Source organism: Silene latifolia, chromosome 1 (genome assembly GCF_048544455.1).
Source record: "Silene latifolia isolate original U9 population chromosome 1, ASM4854445v1, whole genome shotgun sequence".
Lineage (NCBI taxonomy): Eukaryota > Viridiplantae > Streptophyta > Magnoliopsida > Caryophyllales > Caryophyllaceae > Silene > Silene latifolia.
The window spans coordinates 7354137-7368556 of NC_133526.1; the positions used below are offsets into that span (position 1 = coordinate 7354137).

Below are 14420 nucleotides of genomic sequence, written 5' to 3' on the forward strand. Positions count from 1 at the left end.
TTTTTACTGTAAAAACATATAATTGAAAATCAAAACACTTATTTATTAATATTTATTTATAAAATATTAGAAATTAATTATTCTAGTATCATTGTATGAACAACTTTCACGAAATTTGGATTTTACGGTGTCATTATATAAAAATATATACTAATTTTTTTATTATGAAATCGGATCGTAGGATCGTAAAATCGTAGGATCGTATTATGATCCCATCTCTAGAAATTTTCAAATTAATAGGATCGTAAGATTCTACAACTATGATAGAATCGTAGGATCCAGGATCGGTCAAGCATTTTTGGATCGTAAAATCGTAGAATCGTTGGATCGAATCGCGATTCTGACAACAATGCCTGCTCCCCCTCTGCTCGTTCTCTTTTGCCCAGTTTGGTAGCCATATCCAGCGTCTCCCCTTTTTCCCTCTCGCGCCCAATTCGAACCCATGACCCTCCACGTTTCTCTAACACCGCTGCCTCAGACCTACTCCTTTCATTTGTAGAATCACTCCCTTCTCCCCCAACAGCCTCCATATCCTCCACCCCACACTCATCACCCCTCCCTTTAGCCTTAACAAGCTCCTGCTCTTGCCTCTCCATCCCAACCTCCTTTTCCATAGTAGTCTTATCCTCTCCCTGCACCCCCGCATGTTCGCCTCCCCTAACATCTTCCCTCGGGTTGAGTAACCTACCTCCTCCCTTCCCTTTCACCACAATTTTTTGGAGTTTGTCAATAAGATGTTGCACTGCTTCCTCTTCCCTTCTCTGATGTTCATTCTCCAGTTCCGCACTTAAAGACCTGCCTCTCCCCTTCGAAATGTCTGCCACTGTCTTGACAGGCTTCCACGGCGAGGCTCTGAGCTCCTCACCAAACTGCAATTCTCCCTCCTCATACGGCCCCTCCTCGCAATCCTTCTCTCCATGTCCTAACCGTCCACAACCATAACAAAAGATAGGGAGTCGCTCATATTTTACTTTGAATTCAATCAGATTACCCTTGGCCATTCGAACACCCACATACTTCTTAAGAGGTTCCCTGATATCATGCACAATCCTCAATCTAACAGCTCTATCGATCTCGGGTGATGATGAATCCTCACTACTCACAAACTGCCCTAATTGCGCCCCTAAATGTCGAATATTAGCCTCATTGGTTCTGTCCTATATAGGAATTAAATTATTTATATTTTAATTTAATTAAAATATTATAGTTTAGTATTTAGTAAAAATTATATATTTTAATGAAAAAATTAATTTTAATAAAAATAATTATATAATAAAAAGATATTCTTGGAAGGAAAATTATAATAAAAAATAATTTTAATAAATTATTTATATTTTAATAAAAAGAATTATATAATGAAATACATAATAATTATTAATTTTATTATTTAGTGAATACAATTAACTTAGCAATAACGTTCTTATTTAAAAAGATATTCTTGGAAGGAAAATGTGTGAGTTTACTTATTCTTTTAGTAGATAATATGGGATTTATGCCTAATAAACGGATTAATCAGGTTGAGTTTGGGCCGGGATCAATTATGTTTCGGTTGTTCGGGTTTGAAAGTGCTGGGTCATTTTGACTTTGCGTTATTTTTGGGTGAGTTTTTATCAAGTTAATTGAGTATAACGGGCAGCGATATTAAACATTCAAGTCGGATATAATATGATCAAGTTAATTGGAAATAACGGGCTGGTTCATTTCTACATCTATATAATGAACCATCCAAAATAATATAGTGGAAAATGGCACCCAAGAAAGATATGGCATTGCACATTGCAATGTACCCTTGGCTTGCCTTAGGCCATTTCACATCTTTCCTTCGCATAGCCAACAATCTAGCACAACATGGTCACAAAATCTCATTTTTCATGCCTACTAAAACTTCCCTTCAATTCACTTCTCACAACCTTTACCCTGACCATATTACCTTCATTCCCATCACCCTCCCGTCTGTCGACGGTCTCCCTTCCGGTTCTGAGACAACCAACGACACCCCTCCGGAAGCATGGTCGTGTCTCATGACTGCCATGGACCTTACCAAGGACGACATTGACTTACACTTTGCTCGTCTCAAACCCGACTTTGTTTTTTATGATTTTGCCCATTGGCTACCAGAAATAGCCAGAAAACACAAGGTTAAGACGGTGTACTATCTCGTTTCTTACATTGTCTCAATTGCTTATATTTGCACCCCAGCAAGAAAAACACCAAGGGATAAGCTCCTAACGGTCGAGGAACTTATGAGCCCATCACCCGGCTTTCCCACCCCGGCCATGGTACAACACCCGCACGAGGCACTCATCGTTGCGGGTGCTTGTTCCTTGGTATGGGGAGGTATAACACTATTAAAACGGCTCACCATATCTATAGAAAAATGTGATGCAATTGGCGTGAAGACATGCAAGGAATTGGAAGGAAAATATTGTGAATTTGCTGAAAGATGTTTTGGTAAGCCAGTGCTTTTAGCAGGGCCAGCTATTCCTCAACATTCGTCGGCGAAATTAGAGAATTGTATGGATTCTTGGTTGAAAGGTTTTGATGATAAAAGTGTTGTATACTGCGCACTTGGTAGTGAATTTGTGTTGGATAAGGAACAGTTCCAAGAACTTGTTCTTGGACTTGAACTTACAGGTATATATCTACTACACTACACTCTATTATTCAATACTCCCTCTGTTATATCCAATTCAATACATACGTTTATTCAATATATCTGAGATGAACGTTAATTACACAAATAACAAATTACTACCGAGTAATACCTAAACTTGATTATATAAGAAGGGTCGTACTCATATCACGGTTTTATTTTTGAATGGTCATCAAAATAAGGAAAATGAGATAACGTCACGTCGCGCTGTCGAGTCTCGTTACCATCCCCTCACACATGCTTTATGTAAAGTTACATTGTAATCGTCTTTATACCATGTTTTTGCCATAAAAATAGAAGCATCAATTTGATGTTTCTGTTTCTTGAAAACTATTTTTGAAAAATTAAGTTTAAAAAATAAAAACTCATTTTAAGCAAACTAGACTAAACATGCTCTTAATAATTTTTTTCCTTACGAAACTAGTTTAACACCAATTTTATTTTATTTTAGTGAAAATAATTAAAATTTTGAATTAAAGCAAAAGATTATAGTTAATTATAAGATTATATTTTAATGAAAAGATAAATAGTTTAATGAAAGAAAGTTTTACTCGTTTTCTTAGTTAAATAAATGCATTTTGAAGGGAAAACTAAGAGAAATTTTATTCTCTTAGTAGTAAAAAAATGAAGGGGAATAAAATTCTCGTCATAAATAAGTTAAACAAATGATTCTAACGTAAGTATAATTTGTATAAAAATTGCATATATGATTGTAGGTAGGCCCTTCTTAGCAGCCTTGAAGCCACCTATAGGATTTACAACGATTGAATCAGCCTTACCGGAAGGGCTGGAGGATAAAATAAAGAGAAAGGGAATCATAACCTCGAATTGGGTACAACAAAAACAAATATTGGACCATCCTTCTGTGGGATTCTTTATGACTCATTGTGGTTCGAACTCTGTATCTGAAGCATTGCTAAGCGAATGTCAATTAGTGTTGATGCCTCAAGTTGTCGAACAGTTTATTCATGCTAGGCTTTTGAGCATGGATTTGAAAGTCGGGATAGAAGTCGAGAAAACGTCTAATGGTATCTACACTCGTGATGCTATACACAACGCGATCTCAATTGTGATGGATACGGATATTGGGAATGAAGTGAGGGGTAACCATTTGAAGTGGAAAGAGATTATGCAAAAGGAAGGTTTGGAGGATTCTTATGTTAATACCTTCATACAGGACTTAAAACACTTAATAGAATAAGCGTTGGTTAGGCAAGTCATTATCACCTCAGTTCTCATAATGGTTATAAGCAAAGACTAATAGTTGTAGTTTACAACGATGGGGTGATAATGACTTGCCTAACCAATGCTCATTATTGTTCTATCAAGTGTTTTAAGTCCTGCATGAAGCTTAATTTTCAATTGGTTTTGCCATAAAATCTTCAAGATCTCATAAATTGAACCTATCTTTTGGTAGATTTCTTGTTTTCTATTTTATTGTTATTAATTTGTTTGTATGTACTTTTGATATGAATTGATTGTAAGCCGATTCTGTATGTCATTATCACAAAATTTAAACCGTCATTCGAAAAATGTATGCAAATTATTTAGGAATGTTCGCAAATTATATACTCCGTATTATATACTCAATTAAAAGATTATACCACCGGTTGTAAACTTGTAATACAAACTAACTAGTGGTTTAGAATTTAGGTTATATACTAAAGTTTTTGAGTTTTGTTTCAAAGAATCTGAGCACTGGAAAGTTTCTGAATTTACACACTTAAACATAAAAAAATAAACTTTTAAAAATTTCAGAAAAATTACACATAAATTCGGATAAATATATAGTGATTATATAATGATTATTATATAAACTGGATGTATAGTATTTGTGTGATGTACCATCATTGGAAAAAGACGAGAGGCTACTTGACGAGTGACCACGTTATGAACCAACAAAATTTCTTACACTTGTGAACTCACTCTTCTGTTATGGGTGTGAGTGTGTGACCCATGACCATTGATGAAATTTCACATGCTATCGATCCATCATAGCCCATTAGCCCGTATTAAATATTTGGGTTTTGTCAACAAAAAATGTGGGCCAAAATTACATATAGACAATGGGCGTTCTTTATAAAAATAAAATTTATCACGGACAGTCAGATGTATGCAACCTTATCCTTGTATTAACAGCATAAAAAGCGGGGTTGTTCCCAAGGAATAACCCTAAATGAAAATTGCATCGAGAACTGCATTGAAGCACTGTTACTGACTTTATATTTCTAATTTTCTATAAATACATACTAACTTCATCTTCAATACTTCTCTACATTTCATTCAATAAAAATGGGTGGTAACAAAAATGACAAAAGTTTGCATATAGCAATGTATCCATGGTTTGCAATGGGACACCTAAAATCATTCCTTGAATTAGCAAATAAACTTGCTCAAAAACATATTCACACATCCTTAATTCTTCCACATAAAACTGCCCTTAAGTTGGCTTCAGACAACCACTACCCTTCCCTTATTACCTTCATTCCCATAACTGTCCCCCAAGTGGAGGGTATCCCTCCCGGTGTTGAGACCACCGTCGATGTACCATTGCCAGTCGAGCCCTTCCTTATGGCGGCCATGGACATGACTCAAGAGACTATCGATTCCCTTCTAACCCGTCTCAAACCCGACATAGTTCTTTGTGATTTCGCCCACTGGCTACCGGAAATGGCTCGAAAGCATGGGGCTAAGTCCTTGTATTATCTTACTACTTACCTTATGGGAACTCTTTATATCAATGCCCAGGTAATTTACTTTATCAATACAAATTATGCTATAAAACCGTCGCATGATACCACCACTTAAAAAGTGATCATTTTATATTAAAAAGCAACGACCTCATATAATTATAAAATGATCACTTTTTAAAGCGTTCACGATTTATAAAGTAGTCACTTTTTGCTCATCGCACCACACGGTGGTAATAGACAATAACTACTACCATATCAAACTACTAATAGGATATCTTTTACAATTAGTCTCACTATATATATCCATCTAAAGTGAAAGACGGGTCAAATATGCTTAAATGGTGACATTTTTGGGTCCCACTATGTAACTTGTTGTTTGTCTTATGCTTAAAGTGGTAATATTTTTGGGCTCCACCATGCAACTTGTTTTGTATGTATATCAATACTATATATTAATTCCAGAAACCAAGAGACTTCAATGTAATTAAAGAAATTTATACAAATTAATTATACTATATAGTTTTAAATCGATAGCACCGTGTGATGGACCTGATAAAGGGACCTTAATGTAAATATTATATAATTTTGGTTAAAAGTATAATATAAAGATGACTTGATGAAGAATATTTATGGAAATTACATTAAATTAAAGTAATTAAATTTAGAAAACACAAGAATATAGTGATTTTCCTTAAAATTAACATGCCCCACTTATGGAATTAATTAGTACGGAGTATCATCATAGAATTATACATTAAATTAAATGTAGTAAAAGTAATAGTAACAACAACGAGATTAATAAAATTAACGATATTAATGTGGGAGTAGTGACAGACGACAGTTATAATAATGATAGTAGGAGTAGTGAAAGTAACTACGAATGTAGTGAAAGTAACAGTGGTAACAATGAGAAAAAGTATGAACAATTAAATAACCAATCGACTCAAGAAAATATTTTATTTATTTAAATATAGGCCGAATAAAATTAACGGGAATAATGAATTTAACAGGAAAAAAAAGAGGAATTAGTAAAAGAAACAATAGTAACCACGGGAGTAGTGAACGTAATGATATTAAGAAAGAATGTCGTGAAAATAATAATATTAATAGCGGGGTGGTGAACGTGTCTCATAATTTGAAAATAAATTTTACATTTCATCATAATTACAATATATGCCGTAGAAAAATATATTACAAATAGTAAATGTGTGAGTTAGACAACTCCAACATAGTTTATTTCATTGAAAATAAAATTTAACGGTAAATAGAAATCAAGGGACTTCAATGTAATTAAAGAAAGTTATACAAATTAATTATACTATATAGTTTTAAATCACTAGCATCGTGTGATGGACCTGATTAAGGGATCACAATGCAAATATTATATAGTTTGGGTTTAAATTAAATTATATAGAAGTTTGGTAATTTTCCTAAACATTTGTAAGAGACTAAAACATGGTCAATTTCCTTAAAATAAAATAATAAATTAAGATGGTCAATTTCAAGGAGACTAAAAGAAAGAAGATGCTTCGTAATTTTCTTATGGCATTAATTATTATCATCATAAAATTATATATTAAATTTAAAATCTATGCAATTTTATTAAACTTTATAGTTTATTAGATGTATAGAGACGATGTTAATTATCTAACATACAAAAATATAATATAAGTAGTTTATAAATAATTCAAGTTAGATTCCATAATATATAATATTGCATAATTCTTTCGATTTGATTTAATGCATATATGTAATATATTTATATAAATATATAATTCTCTTAAAATTGCATGCCTAAATAGTAAAAGTAATTTCGTCAGTAAATAAAAGAATTGTAGTAACATTGGATATAGTTATATGATAATAATCATTCATTTGAATAGTAAAAGTAACAATATTATCAGCGAGATGAGTGAAAGTGATAGAAACAACAACGGGAGTAACGAAATAATCAATATTAATGCGGCAATAGTGAAAGTAAGAATAATTACGGCGGGAGTAGTGAAATTATCAATATTAATGCGGCAATAGTGAAAGTAAGAATAATTACGGCGGGAGTAGTGAAATTATCAATATTAATGCGGCAATAGTGACAGTAACAATAATTACGGGCAAGTAGTGAAATGTTATTACTATTGTTTCATTAATAAGAGTAAAATATTAATAGGGGAATAATGAATTTGTCTCAAAATTTATTTCATCGTATTTTAAGGTATGACATAAAAAAATATATTAATGATAAATTTATGGGTTATGCAACTTTTAAGTAATTTTATTTTATGAAAAAAAAAATTAATGGTAAGTAGAGGTAGCCCGGGCGAAGCCGGGCTCCAATACTAGTAAATACGTAATTGCTAAACCACTCCCCTATTTTTTTTTTAAATTACTATTTTACCCTTTTCTACGAAGTTACATCTTGAGATCAACTGGAATTTTAAATCTTGTTGTAGGCAAGGAACCTCCCTATCACTCACCATTACACGGAGGCGGAACTTATGGAACCGCCCCCATGTTTTCCGTCCCAGTTGATTCGACTCAAAGCCCACGAGGCCAGTTACTTGGCTTCTGCTTGTTCAATGCCCTGTGGTGGAGGTATGACACTCCTTGAGCGCCTTAGCGTGTCTTTCCGTGAATGTGATGCCATTGCTGTTAAGTCATGCAAGGAAATGGAAGGAGCATATTGTGATTTAGCAAAGGAAATATTTGGAAAACCCGTGTTTTTAACCGGACCCGTTTGCCCGGATCCCTCATCGGTTTCTATATTAGATGATCATCTTAATGGCTGGTTGAATGGTTTTGGTCAAGGCAGCGTCATATATTGTGCCCTTGGTAGCGAATGTGTTTTGACCGAAGAACAGTTTCGCGAGTTTGTTCTTGGACTCGAGCTCATAGGTACGCATCAGTGGCGGAGCTAGAATCTTCTACATGTGGGCTCTATTCTAATATAATTGTTAATCATTTCTTATTACGGGGTTTTAAAAGACATAGAATTTTCAAAACGAACAAATTGTAATGATAAAAAACGTCAATTGTAGAAAAGTTGTGGGGTCTCAAGACCCCACAACCATATATGTGGCTAGACCTGTACTCAGGCTGGGCGGGCCGGGCTCTTCTGATTAGACCCGGGCCAGGCCAGGGGGAGGGGTGGGCTTGGTCGGGCTAGGATATGTTTGACCCGGGCCAGGTCTCGAGGCGGGCCAAGGGCGGGATAGGATGACGGGCCTTACCAATTTATTTTTTTAATTATTAATTTTGCTAAAATGGCGGGCCGAGCTGGAATTTTAGGACCCGGGCTAGGCCCGAGCCAAGGGCAGGCCATGCCAAGTTACATAAATAATGGGTCAAGGCGGGTCGGGTCCGAACCGGCCCGTGCTGATGGCCAGCTCTATTTGTAATTGTGACTACGCCTATGAGTACGTATTTTTAAGGTCACCAACTTTTTTTTTATGTTTAGTCTTGTGTAAGATCGTTGTATGTATCATTAAGTCATTTAATTTCATACTCGTAATTTATTATCTAAGATCTTGTACAAAATTTCTCCAGGCATGCCATTCTTGGCCGCTCTCAAACCACCCACAGGCTATAATAAAACAGAGTCGGCCTTACCAGAAGGGTTCGCGGAGAAAATTAGAGGCAGAGGAATGATTTACAACGGTTGGGTACAACAAAAGCTGATACTGGAACATCCATCAGTAGGTTGTTTTGTGACACATTGCGGAGCTGGGTCATTAACAGAAGCGATAATGAGCCGATCCCAAATTGTGATGATCCCTCAAGCAGTGGACCAATTTTGCAATGCGAGGCTGATGAGTTTGGAGTTAAAGATCGGAGTGGAAGTCAAGACACGGGCAGAGGACGGCTTTTACGACCGTCATGCCATCAAAAATGCAATTTCTAAGGTGATGGATTCTGAGAGTGATTTGGGGAAGGAAGTGAGGATTAATCATTCCAATTTGAGACGTATTATGTCTTGTAAACATTTTCAAGAGTGTTATACAAATACATTTGTTGAGAATTTGAAGCAGCTGTTAGAAGGAAAAAGAGTTGGCGTCACCGGGTGATATTTAATTTCGGCGTCACCCTCTCACATGCAATGAGAACCCCTTTAATAAAGGTTGCATGTGAGAGGGTGTCACTCAATCTCGGCGCCACCCGGTGGCGCCCTATCATCTAGAAATCTAGAATAAACACAAATATGTACTCTGTCTCAATATTTGTTTACCTTTTCTATTCTTTGTGAGGGAATTTTAATCAAAGGTGAACAAAAGATAAGGACAGAGGCAGTATATAACAACAAATTATAATTTTGATTTGGAATTTCATTTGGTGTCATGTGTCAACGTGCTTGTCGTATTGAGTTTCAGTTCACCCTCCAATTAACATACGCATATAATCGTGCATCCTGTGTCGGGCCCTTATTATCTCATTTTTCTTTTGAGTTTATTACAATAACTTATATTTTAGCATAGGTAATTAAAATAAAAATATGAATAGAAATTGGGTTGGGTAGAGAGAGTAATTAAATAGTATTCCCTCTGTCCCGGTCATTTGTTGTCTTTTTCCACATTTGGGATGTCTCAGTGAGTTGTTCTTTCTATTTTAAGAATGAACTTGATGAACAATTTGATCATTCACACTCAATTTGTTCCAGTTGTCATTTAGTAATTGGTCCCTTCCTTTTTCCTTAGTCTTTGTATTAGATCCAAAGGACAACAATTGACCGGGACGGAGGGAGTATAAGAGACATGGAGGATCCATATGTAGATTTTTATCCTAGTTTTTTTTTTTTTTCTTTCAAATATCAAAATATTCATTCAATTATTATTCAGTGACATTTTCATGTGCAATTTGTCACCAAAGATCATTATTCAAACTGTAAAAAAAATAAACTTGTTTTCCAAACCGACATATAAAATAAAACGCTGGGAATATTAATAACAAATTAATATCTTTAAGGATAATGACTTAGCGCCACCTGACACCCAATCTCGACGCCATCCTCTCACATGCAATAAGTAGGGACCCCCATAATAACGAGGGTATTCATTAATATTAAGTGGGGACCCCAATAATAAGGGATGCATGAGAGATGAGGGTGCCGAGATTGAGCGTCACACAGTGACGCCGTATCATTATCCTACATTTAATTAGCGATTCAAGACAACATTGACGATATCTTGTCGTGCCTTGCACATTGCAACAAGAGGTGTAGCCATAGGCATGGCTAGCCCAAAACCTTCAATCAATTCCACATTCACTCCACCATTAGTTTCCCAATCAAAACATTGGAGTAATGAAGCCAAAATTATTGGCATGGCTCTGTTTGCAAGCGAAGATCCGGGGCATGATCTTCTCCCAACCCCAAACGGTATAAAACATGTTCGATACTCGTTCACCTTACCACCTTCGAATCTCTTAGGATTAAAGTCTAATGGGTCGTCCCACAAATTCGGATCCCTTTGAATCGCCCACGCGTTGATCAACACCATTGTACCCTTTGGCACTTGATACCCTCCTATGGTGCAATCTTCTGATGACGCGTGTGGTATTAAAAGCGGACCAGCAGGGAAGAGTCGCAATGTCTCGTTGATGATGTTTTGAATAAATTCAAGCTTGTCAAGATCAGATTCATCCACTAATCGATCTCTTCCTATGCGACTATCGATTTCCGATTGTGCCTCGTTAAGTATATTTTGATTGTTGAGCAACAATGCGAGTGCCCACTCTATTGTAACAACTGAAGTGTCAATTCCTCCCATCAACATTATCTACATTCATCAACGTAGTTAACAAATCTTTATAATGTTCATGCATTTGCAGATGTCGACTAGCTTAATTAGTAAAGTTGTGAGATATTAGTACTCATGACGAGGGACGAGGGTTCAAACACCGTCAACATCAAAATGAACGATTTAGGACCTCATTTGATCTTTATGCATCTTATTTAACAAAAATACTCCCTCATATTCTAAATAATCTTCCTTCTTTCCTTTTTTTTTATCTATTCACAATATCTTTCACCTTTCCTTATTTAATAAAGTTTTATACTTATTTTAATCACCTGACCTCACAACAATACCACACCTAACCCACAACAATACTTATAATCACCTTATCCCACAACAATACTTATTTTAATCATCTCACCCACAAATTACAATAATACCCCACAATACTTTCCCTCTCTCGAATTACCCCAGCCTACTCCTGTATCATACGATTGTCTTATAATATCATACGAAAAAAAAAAAACGAAAAAAAAACGTTTCTTTACCAGTATAATGCCCTTTATAATCTGATCAGAGTACTGCTCTGGATTTTCTTCCTGCAAATCAAACAACTTGTAAATCAATGGCATTTTTTCTCCAAACTTACAAAAGCTTTCGTCTTTTTTAAACTTCTTGCATTCTTGTAATACACCATCAAAAAATTCCTCCATTTTTGTCATCACATTTTTCATTTTCCCTTCAATATTCCCATAATTAAACCATCTTAAAAATGGGAAAAAATCAATTGGATTTGAGGCTCCACTCAACTCGAAAAGCTCGTTCAAAATCTCATACAACACTTTATCAACTCCCTCCATAAAATCGTATCGTTTTCCGGTTAACATTCTCATAATAATGTTGAAGAAACATTGGAATAGTTTAGGTCTAATTTCAACTTGAGTAAAAAGACAGTCATGGATATTTGCGTTATTTGATAATAAACCCTTGATAAGCGACTTAATCTCCTCCTCACGTACGTGACTGAGGAGGTTAAGTCGCGTGGTTGAGAAAAACTCTGAAGCCGTAATTTTCCTAAGGTCACGCCAATGGGACCCATAAGGTGCAGCACCAAGGGTAGTTTGGTTATAGTGGAAGTGTATTGAAGAACGGTTGTAGGGCCTATTGGCTAAAACGATGTCGTTTTTGGTGAAGCATTCTTCCACTAGAGACGGAGAAGATATAACAACTGCTCGGACATGGCCGAGTTTTAAGGAGTAGATGGGACCATATTTAGAGGATAATTCATGAAGTGAACGATGAAAAGGTTGGTTAGTGTTGAGTAGATGGATCGGAGGTGACCGATTATCGGAAGCGACGGTGGAGTTGGTGGTGGTGGTGATGGTGGTTTGTGTTTGTGGGTTGGTTTGGATGAGATGAGCAACCATATGAGACCTAAGAATGTTAGTGATATGGCATAGAGCCATGTTTGTTCCATTGTTGTTAATTTGTTATGGATTTCTTGGCAAGTTGCATATTATAAGTATCTCACTACCTCTAGGGACGTGTTAACGTAAATGGAGGTCCAGTGTACCAAAAAATAAGGCCCCAAAAATGAAATATTTGATCATCAATAAAGGTTGTAAATTTGGTGGTCAAAACCGGAGACCCGGTTCCGCCTCCCGTGATTGCCCATGGCCTTAAACGCCCCTGCCACCTCAAAATATTTTTGAGATATATTTCGTAGAAGTAATTGTAAGCGATAGACGGTCTCTTACGAGACTTAAAGTTAGGTCCAGTTATTGACACGTTAGGGAAAAATCACGAATAAAAATATACGGAATATAAGAGTAAATTAAAAGTAAAAGAAAAAAATGATGGTAATTTAGATAGAAATTGTAGTATGTCTTTGATGTTATCAATCAATTTATCATAATAAAAAGAACACTAGGGTCTAGGGCAATGTCCTTTCAATACAAATCCTTTGTGAAAACATCAACAATTTCATTTTCATTGTTTATTAGAAGTTTGCTTTTAACTTTGTTCATATATGAAAATGGTTTATCGCTTGTTAACATAGAAAATGGAAAACCATTGTTTAAAATTGAATGTCTCAGACAACTCAAAGTTTTATAGAAGAGTTGATAGGGAATTGCAGAAATGTGGGGCTTGTCAAACATGCGGGCTGACCCAACCAAACCGCACACGGCCCACCTCACGAATCCGCTTTGACCCAGCCCGCCAGGCTCATTTTCAGCCTGGCCTGACCCGCCTCACTCCAGATCGATTCTAGGTCCACTCCCACCAGGCCAGGTCCAGCCCGCCTTGAACTCGTACCCTTCCCCGGCCTGCCCTAGGCCCGACCTCGTCTCGCACCTCAAATCTACCTCGTGCTGGTTTCGGGTCTACTCTCACCAGGCCCGACTCAACCCCATCCGTGCCCTATATATCCCGGGTCGGTTTCGGATTCACTTCTCCAACTTGGCCCGCCCCCGCTTCAGCCTGGATTGCCTCGACCCTCCCGTTTGAGTTTTGACCATCCCTAGGTGAAAGTGTGGAACTGCGAGTAGGTCTGGCTTTTACTTATTAAAATTTCAGGTCGGGCAAAAAATCAAGACGTAAAATAAGCCCATATTCAGCGCTAATCTCACGCAGAGCCTTTTTCGGGCCAAAAGTAAAACAAAGCCCGAGAAAATGTAGGACCGAATCGAGATAGGCCTTCAGGTGTGGGCCACTTAATCAACTCTAGTAAGACCGGTTGATCGATTTAGATAGTAGGAAAATGTTTCACGACAAAGCCCTTGGGAATTTAAAACGCAATGGTAGGTTTGAAAGCCTAAAATTAGAATTGAATTTTGATTGAGATATTTCAAGTGTTAAGGAATTCTTATAAGTTGGAATTGAAATTAGACTCAATTTCTTATCAATTGCAACCTATTCCCTCTCAGTCACTATAATGTTCTCTCTTTTCCAAAACGGATTATTCAACTAATGTGTCCCACAATTCTTTATTTAACTACTAATAATTCATTCCTCTCTCCTATCACCAACCCCACACAACTTTTTTACTCATATTTTAATACTTTTCCTTAAGTATTGTGCCCATATCAAATGGGAACATTATAGTGAGTTAGTGACTGGGAGGGAGTAATTAAAATTTGGAACACTCAAGTCGTTAACATATTCGTAGTAGTCATTTCAATTCTATTACGTTTTTTTATGATACAAATTTCATCACAATATTTTAATCAATGATTTTTTTTGCTTTTGCAAATATTTTCCGTCATAATATTTATTTTTTCTTAATAACTTCGGTAATTTCGACCCATACTCGCGCCGCACAATTTCAATTGCGATTCCATGAATTTA

At 36.2% G+C, this 14420-nt stretch overlaps 3 protein-coding genes across 3 annotated transcripts; 2 read left to right on the plus strand and 1 right to left on the minus strand.

The window, feature by feature from the left end:
• Nucleotides 1–2263: 2263 nt before the first annotated feature.
• LOC141648190 (cyanidin 3-O-galactoside 2''-O-xylosyltransferase FGGT1-like) lies at nt 2264–3962 on the plus strand. The gene is made up of 2 exons (XM_074456722.1): nt 2264–2634; nt 3370–3962. The coding sequence occupies exons 1-2, from the start codon at nt 2277–2279 to the stop codon at nt 3852–3854; spliced, it is 843 nt and encodes a 280-aa protein (XP_074312823.1). The 5' UTR covers nt 2264–2276; the 3' UTR covers nt 3855–3962.
• Nucleotides 3963–4959: 997 nt separating this feature from the next.
• Nucleotides 4960–9620, plus strand: LOC141648262 (cyanidin 3-O-galactoside 2''-O-xylosyltransferase FGGT1-like). Its single transcript, XM_074456827.1, has 3 exons — nt 4960–5401; nt 7797–8238; nt 8890–9620. The coding sequence occupies exons 1-3, from the start codon at nt 4985–4987 to the stop codon at nt 9405–9407; spliced, it is 1377 nt and encodes a 458-aa protein (XP_074312928.1). The 5' UTR covers nt 4960–4984; the 3' UTR covers nt 9408–9620.
• Nucleotides 9621–10254: 634 nt separating this feature from the next.
• Nucleotides 10255–12537, minus strand: LOC141648339 (cytochrome P450 81Q32-like). Its single transcript, XM_074456932.1, has 2 exons — nt 11621–12537; nt 10255–11114 (listed from the first exon to the last, which is right to left on the minus strand). The coding sequence occupies exons 1-2, from the start codon at nt 12497–12499 to the stop codon at nt 10494–10496; spliced, it is 1500 nt and encodes a 499-aa protein (XP_074313033.1). The 5' UTR covers nt 12500–12537; the 3' UTR covers nt 10255–10493.
• Nucleotides 12538–14420: the final 1883 nt, after the last annotated feature.